This window comes from Nyctereutes procyonoides, unplaced genomic scaffold (genome assembly GCF_905146905.1).
Source record: "Nyctereutes procyonoides isolate TBG_1078 unplaced genomic scaffold, NYPRO_anot_genome, whole genome shotgun sequence".
Taxonomy (NCBI): Eukaryota; Metazoa; Chordata; class Mammalia; order Carnivora; family Canidae; genus Nyctereutes; species Nyctereutes procyonoides.
This window is the reverse complement of record NW_026575131.1, coordinates 47,415,109-47,423,688: the sequence shown is the minus strand read 5'-3', so window position 1 is coordinate 47,423,688 and position 8,580 is coordinate 47,415,109. Positions and strand designations below refer to the sequence as shown.

At 38.6% G+C, this 8,580-nt stretch overlaps 1 protein-coding gene across 1 annotated transcript; it reads right to left on the bottom strand.

Moving 5' to 3' along the window:
* Positions 1-4,156, bottom strand: LOC129522172 (olfactory receptor-like protein OLF4). The gene is made up of 2 exons (XM_055344316.1): positions 3,260-4,156; positions 1-33 (listed from the first exon to the last, which is right to left on the bottom strand). Exons 1-2 carry the CDS (start codon positions 4,154-4,156, stop codon positions 1-3), a joined length of 930 nt encoding a protein of 309 aa, XP_055200291.1.
* Between the last annotated feature and the right edge of the window lie 4,424 nt (positions 4,157-8,580).

The window sequence follows — 8,580 nt, the reverse complement described above, 5'->3', positions numbered from 1 at the left end:
TTAAGAAGAATTAATAAAAATCCTTCTCAAACTCTTCCAGAAATATACAGAGGGAGCCATATTTTCAGCCTCATTTTACAAGACCAGCATTACCAATAGCACAGTCAGAAAGGGTCAGTACAAATATCCAATATCCCTGATGAACATAGACACAATGTTTTTCAAAAAGCTATTAGCTAGCTGAATGACACAGCACACTGAAGGGCTTATATGCCATGATCAGGTGCAATGTATCCCTGAGATCTGAGGATGGTTCAGCATAAACAAACCAATAAATGTGATACAACCCATTAAGAGAACAAAATATAACAATATTATGATCATCTCAATAGATACAGAAAAAACTTTTGACAAAACACAATATACTTTCATGATAAACAAACAACAACAACAAACCTTCAACAAACTGATTGTAAAAGGAATATACCTCAACTTAAAAGAGTACTATACATGTCAAACTCACAATAGAAAGGTTAGAAAGGTTAGAAAACTTTTCCTTTGCCATCAGGAGCAAGACAAGGGTGTCTACTCCCACCACTCCTATTCGAAATAATACTGCACGTACTAGCTGGAGCAATCAGGCAAGATAAAGAATAAAATCCACCTAAATAGAAAGAAAGAAGTAAAATTATTTATTTATGGATGAGATGAACTAAATATAGAAAATCCTGCAGACTCAACCCTTAAGAACACACTCACCAGGATGAGCACTGAGTCATGTGTAGAATTATTGAATCACTACTTTGTACTGTACTGTATTGTTGTTGATTTTGAGTCCTGCACCAATAAAACTTGATTGAATTGAACATTACACTTGTGGTAGACCTTTTGCAGAGATGTCCCCAATTCACTTCTCTCTGTATTCATGTACTTTGCAATGTGACTGTGAAGCTCCTCCCATTGAGAGATGGAGATTATTCTCCCACTTTGAATCTGACCTGAAATTAGTGGTTTATTTGCCTTTGCTAAAAGTGTACAATGAAAATGACAGTGTGCTTCAAGGGACTTTGGTGTGTTTCTTCTGCTGTCTTGTAACCTGGCCTCTGCCATATATACAAATCCAGGCTAGCTTACTGTAGGAGGAGAAAACAAGTGAAGCAGAGCTCAGTTGCTCTAACATGGACCAACTTAGACCAGCCTACCACCAGCAAGCCTCCAAATGTGAGAACACAGCCAGGATTAACAGAGTACTTCCAGCTGACCCACAGCTGACCATAGCCTCATGAGAAGCCCCGCAGAGACTAGAATATTTTCCCAACATAGGCCACCATGCAATTTTAAAAGAATCATAATCTTATATCTTTTACCTCTGGCATAGCTTCTTCAGCAGCAACAGCTGATACAATAATCAATGTAAACCCAACTGAGAATATTAAGAATAATCTACTGCTTCTTATTTTTGATATTTGTTCTGATATTTGAAAGCAGTATTCCTAATGGCCTGGTTATTCACATTTATTTCAGGTAACTGTACTAAAAAGTGACTACCTTTGAGATTCCCTTCCAGGTAACTGGTACAGGTTGGAAAGGCCTGTGTGCTTTTGCAGAAATAACTTGTGGGAACCTCAGTCACATGTTTCCAGTCTCAGAGCATTACTGGGCTGGAATTCCAGTCTTGTCTGAGTTAGCTTGCACTCACAGGGTAAAAGAGAGTTTAGGGCATAAAGAATGAAACATATTAATGACAGAGTGAATACACAAATGGTTCACTCACACTGTAACATTTATGGCAATATTTTTAAAGGGGGAGATATTAAGTTTAGAGCAATGGAAGGAGTAATATTAGAAATTTTCAAAGAGAAACAGCAAAATCATCCAATTAAATAATACAAAACCTACCACAAAATTCTTCAATTAATAAAACTCTTTTTTTAAAGATTTTATTTATTTATTCATGACAGACACACAGAGAGAGAGAGAGAGGCAGAGACACAGGCAGAGGGAGAAGCAGGCTCCATGCAGTGAGCTCAACGTGGGACTCGATCCGAGGTCTTCAGGATCATGTCCCAGGCCAAAGGCAGTGCTAAACCACTGGGCCACTGGGGCTGCCCCAATTAATAAAACTCTTTAACATGAACACCAAATATCCCACACTTTAAGGAGTGGATGTTCATCATCAAAACACATTTTCCACAATAAAATATGGTATGATAGAAAATTTTATTTCATCCTATTTCATGTCATCCATGCCAAGCCCTTGTTTAACCAATTGGTTTATGCAGATTTGTCTTTTTAGTAGATTATACTTGGAGGGTGTTTTTCGTAAGCAATTTTGGCCTTACTATTCTGTGCCAGGGATAGCTTCATACTGAGCTAATGAAGGAATATGATCTTAATGAGTATCATAAAGCCCCATGACTAGCTAAAAACAAACTAGTAGATTAAAGTGTATATTGTCAAGAAGAGCATTTAAGGTAGTAATGTAGAAAGGAATGAGAGACACAGAGTGAAAGCTGTGATCTCAGATTTCCTCTACAATAAAATTATAAAAATGGCCTCAGTTACCAGTGTAGTTTATTTCATAAAATTAGGACAATTCATCACTATATAAGGCAAATGGGAATCTCAAAATTGTTTCTTACTGAAGGTTGGGACTCACTTTGGTAGAAAAAAAAAAAAAGGAAAATCGTTGGCTATCAAAAGGACCAGAAAGAACAACAAAGGGACTTAGTTAAATTTGATAGCGCAGGGGATGCCTGCGTGGCTTAGCGGTTGAGCATCTACCTTTGGCTCAGGGCATGATCCCGGAGTTCTGGGATCAAGTCCCACAACAGGCTTCCTGTATGGAGCCTGCTTCTCTCTCTGCCTCTCTCTGTGTGTCTCTCATGAATAAATAAATTAAAATCTTAAAAAAATAATTTGATAATGCAGTTGAAATTTAGAAAAATTGAAACTCCAGGAAAAAATAGAGGGATTAAGTTCTTCTTTCATGATTTGATAAAGAATCACAATTTCTGGCTATCAGGCATTAAGCCTGCAATCACAGATACTTGTTGAAAAATAGCCTTTTGGGATCCCTGGGTGGCGCAGCGGTTTGGCGCCTGCCTTTGGCCCAGGGCGCGATCCTGGAGACCTGGGATCGAATCCCACGTGGGCCTCCCAGTGCATGGAGCCTGCTTCTCCCTCTGCCTGTGTCTCTGCCTCTCTCTCTCTCTCTCTCTCTGTTTGTGACTATCATAAATAAATAAAAATTTTAAAAAGAAAGAAAGAAAGAAAAATAGCCTTTTTATGTCTTCCCTCTGAAAAACACACTTAGCACCTCCTTTATATCTTTGTTCCTCAGGCTGTAAATAAAGGGATTCAGCATGGGTGTGACCACCGTGTACATCACTGAGGCTACTGCACTTGAGTGGGAGCTCTGGGTAGCTGCAGAGCTAAGGTACACACCTAAGCTCGTACAATAAAATAAAGAGACAACTGAAAGATGTGATGCACAGGTGGAAAATGCTTTATGCTTGCCCTGAGCTGATGAGATTCTACGTATAGAGGAAACTATCTTACAATAAGAGTAGAGGACCCCAGCCATGGGGATACCAGCCAGCAGCATAGCTGCAAAGTACAACACCATGTTATTAAGAAAGGTGTCAGAACAGGCAAGTTGGATCATCTGATTGAGTTCACAGAAAAAGTGGGGGATTTCCACCTCTGTATGGAAGGACAACCGCAACACCATTAATGTTTGTAACAAAGAATGCAGGGCACTCATGAACCAGGACACCAGAACCAGCAGTCCACAGAGCTGGGGGTTCATGGTGACCATGTAGTGCAGGGGATGACAGATGGCCACAAATCGGTCATAGGCCATAACACTCAGAAGAAAGTTGTCCAAACCAGCAAAAAGTAAGAAAAAGTACATCTGCATGATGCAGCTTTCATAAATTATGACTTTTCTCTGTGTTTGTATATTTACCAGCATCTTGGGGACTGTAGTGGAGGTGAAACAGATGTCTACAAAGGACAGGTTGGCAAGGAAGAAGTACATGGGGGTGTGGAGGTGGGTGTCATAGCTGACAGCCAGAATGATGAGCAGGTTCCCAAGTATGGTGACCAAGTACATGAACAGGAACAGTCCAAAGAGTAAGGGCTGCAATTCTGGTTCCTCTGAAAATCCCAGAAGAAGAAATTCTGAAATTTGTGTATCATTCTCTAGTTCCATGTAGTAGACAGGACTACCAAAATAAGAGAAAAACAACATGACACAATCATTCATTACTAATTGAGAGATACATTATTGTTTATATTCTGCATCAAGAAATTAATCTTTATATTTGTGTATAGAACATGATAAAACACTAAGAACTAGGAATAGAAGGAAACTATCTCAACATAAAGCTGTTCATGAAAAGCTCATAGCAAGCATGACACTCAATGAGCATTTTTCCCGTATGATTAGGAACACCACATCTGGGATCCCTGGGTGGTGCAGTGGTTTAGCGCCTGCCTTTGGCCCAGGGCGCGATCCTGGAGACCCGGGATCGAATCCCACGTCGGGCTCCCGGTGCATGGAGCCTGCTTCTCCCTCTGCTTGTGTCTCTGCCTCTCTCTCTCTCTCTCTCTCTCTCTCTCTCTTTCTCTCTGTGACTATCATAAATAAATAAAAAAATAAATAAATAAAATTAAAAAAAAGGAACACCACATCTGATTTCACAAACTTCTACTCAACATAACACTGGTGGTTCTAGCCAGGCAATTAAAGAAAGAAAATGAAATAAAAGTCAACCAAACTGGAAAGGAAAAATCAACTATGCATGCAGTGTGATCTTATGTGTAGAAAATCCTAAAAATCCAACAAAAACACTGACAGAACTAATAAATCAATTCAGCCAAGTAACTGCATATAGAGCCAACCCTCAAACAACCAGTTGCATTTCTACATACAAAGAATGAACAATCTGAGAAGGAAATAAAATAGGAAATAAAATAATTCCATTTATGTGACTTCCAAAAAATAGGACTATCACCTCACACTAATTAGAATGGTTAGTATAAAATCAAAACCACAATGAGATACCACCTAACACCAGTGAGAATGGGGAAAAGTAACAAGACAGGAAACTACAAATGTTGGAGAGGATGCGGAGAAAGGGGAACCCTCCTACACTGTTGGTGGGAATGTGAACTGGTGCAGCCACTCTGGAAAACTGTGTGGAGGTTCCTCAAAGAGTTAAAAATAGATCTGCCCTATGACCCAGCAATTGCACTGCTGGGGATTTACCCCAAAGATTCAGATGCATTGAAACGCCGGGACACCTGCACCCTGATGTCTATAGCAGCAATGTCCACAATAGCCAAACTGTGGAAGGAGCCTCGGTGTCCATTGAAAGATGAATGGATAAAGAAGATGTGGTCTATGTATACAATGAATATTACTCAGCCATTAGAAACGACAAATAACCACCATTTGCTTCAACGTGGATGGAACTATTATGCTGAGTGAAATAAGTCAATTGGAGAAGGACAAACATTATATGGTCTCATTCATTTGGGGAATATAAAAAATAGTGAAAAGGAATAAAGGGGAAAGGAGAAAAAAAATGAGTGGGAAATATCAGAATGGGAGACAGAACATAAAGACTCCTAACTCTGGGAAACGAACTAGGGGTGTGGAAGGGGAGGTGGGCGGGGGTTGGGAGTGACTGGGTGGCGGGCACTGAGGTAGGCACTTGACGGGATGAGCACTGGGTGTTACTCTGTATGTTGACAAATTGAACACCAATAAAAAATAAATTTATTTAAAAATAAATAAATTTATAAATAAATAAATCAAAAGAATGGTTAGTATAAAAAGACAAGAAATGAATGACAAGTGTTGGTGAGAATGTGGAAAAGAGAGTACTCTTGTGCACTGTTGGTGGGAATGCAAACTGGTGCAGCTACTGTGGAGACTGTATGGAGGTTCCTCAAAAAATTAAAAATAGAAATACCACAGGATCAATTAATTCCACTACTGGGTATTTAACCAAAGAAGACAAAAACACTAACTGGAAATATATAGGCACCCCACGTTTTGCAGCATTGTTTGCAATAGCCAAGACATGGAGTCAGTTGTCTCATTGAAAACACAGATTAATGAACAAGCAAACAAACAGACAGAAAAAACTGGTTGTTGCCAGAGGGTAGGAGGAGAGGGAGTAGATACAGGATATAAACAGGTACAAATAAGACCCTACCATTTGCAACAACATGGATGAATCTAGAGAATATAATGCTAAGTGAAATCAAAGAAAGATAAATATCATATGATTTTACTCATATATGGAATTTAAGAAACAAATGAACAAGGAAAAGAGAGAAAAAGGAAAAACCATAACTTCAATATAGAGAACAAACCACTGGTTGTAAGAGGGGAGGTAGATGAAGAGATGGGTGATTGAGGTGAAGGGGATGAAAAGTACACTTATCATGATGAGCACTGAGTAATGTATACAATTGTTGAATCACTATATTGTACCCCTGAAACTAATAGAACACTGCATTTCAATTACACAGTAATTAAAAATAAATTTTAAAATATACAAAATATCTGCCAAAAGTCCTTAAATTACAAAAAAATCCACAAAAATAAAAAAAAATAAAATCTACAGGCAAAACCATTTAATTAAGAAACTGAGAAGGAAGAAGTTACACTTTAAATAATAGAATTTAAAACATTCCTTTTGGTCATTGTCTCCATAGAATTCGATAAAGAAACAAGAATCTATAAAAATCATTTGAAATGCTGACACCTGTAGAAAACAAGAACAGAATATATGAGCATATAGTAATGGGCAAATCATAATGGTGACCACATAATGAATTTTGCTCAGACTACTAATTGTTTATGAAAACAAGAACTCCCTTCTACACCTATTAGTCTGTCAAAAAACTTCAAGAATTGTCACATCGAGGCTATTATGCTGAGTGAAATAAGTCAATCGGAGAAGGACAAACATTATATGGTCTCATTCATTTGGGGAATATAAAAAATAGTGAAAGGGAATAAAGGGGAAAGGAGAAAAAAAATGAGTGGGAAATATCAGAAAGGGAGACAGAACATGAAGGACTCCTAACTCTGGGAAACGAACTAGGGGTGGAGGTGGGTGGGGAGTGGGGACAACTGGGTGGAGGGCACTGAGGTGGGCACTTGATGGGATGAGCACTGGGTGTTATTCTGTATGTTGGCAAATTGAACACGAATAAAAAATAAATTTATTTTAAAAAAAAAGAATTGTCACGTCGATTGGAATTGGAACTTTAACCAGGTAGCAGAGTGCTACTCTAATTTTCATAGCAAAAATGTGACGTGCTATAACATTTGGGGGAAATAATCTTTAAAAAAGCTATAAGTATTAAAAATATAGATATGTCTTCTTTATCTCAGGGTTTCTCAATCTCAGCACTACTGACATTCTGGCCCAGATCAGTTTCTATGGTAGAGTTTGTCCTGGGCTTTGTAGGGTATTTAGAGCATCCCCGGCCTCTATTGAGAGCTCTCTTATCTGACAACCTAAAATACATTTGGACATTGCTCAAGATCTCAGGAGGATAAAATTGCCTCTCCTGGAAAACCAGCATTTTAACTCAATCTCAAAATATTTTTGGTAATTGATAAAATAGCAATTTAATGAGAAAGAATATGAAAATTCCTCAACAATGTAAATGACACAGCACACCCTGAAATACTTTACATAATCACTGAAATAATGAATTAGCACTATACTAGTTGGTGGAGGCAAGAGATAAACTATAAAAATAGACTGCACCAGAGTTAAAGACTATTTACAATGTGCACGAGATTCTATTCATGAATTTGTATAAAAGTGTATGAATAGGGGTGCCCTCATGGCTCAGTTGGTTAAGCGTCTCCCTTTGACTCAGGTTATGATCCAGGGCTCCAGATCCTGGGATTCAGCCCAGCATCAGGCTCCCTACACAATGGAGTGCCTACTTCTCCCTCGCCTCTACCCCTCCACTCTGCTCATGCTATCTGGCTCTCTCTCTATCAAAAAATTAATAAAATCTTTTTTTAAGTATATGAATTTTTTGTGTGCATAATATAGAAATATACAATTTTTTTTAGATAAAGAGAGAGCACAGAAGCTAGGTGGGGGAGGGTCAGAGGGAGAGGCAGAGGGAGAAACTCAACCAGGCCTCACAATCAGCCCAGAGCCCGACTCAGAGCTCCATCTCATGACCCTGAGATCATGACCTGAACTGAGATCAAGAATCAGACACTAAACCAACTGAGCCACTCAGGTACCCCTAGAAATGTTAAGTTTTCAAAGAAGCTCAGAGCTTATGGAACAAAGGAGAGCAGTAGGAGTGAGACTAGCTTAGGCATGGAACTGTCTCAAAAATAGACCGAAACACAGACCATCTCAAACCGACTTTGTAGAAAGGCATAAAATATTACTAATGTAATAACATCACATGGATCACTAATTCAAAATTAAAGTGCAAATACTTGGAAACAGGAGGGCCTGGCTGGCTCAGTCAGTAGACTGTTGGCTCCTGTTTCTGGACGTGAGAATTTGAACCCTATGCTGGGTATTCAGATTAGTTTTTAAAAATGTAAAATTTGGTAATAAAAGAATATAACAG

Coding starts and splice junctions, on each gene's coding strand:
- LOC129522172 (XM_055344316.1), bottom strand. CDS start 4,156: ATGGAACTAGAGAATGATACACAAATTTCAGAATTTCTTCTTCTGGGA. Junction 34..3,259: donor GGAACAAAGATATAAAGGAG/GTGCTAAGTGTG, acceptor TATTTCTGGAAG/AGTTTGAGAAGGATTTTTAT.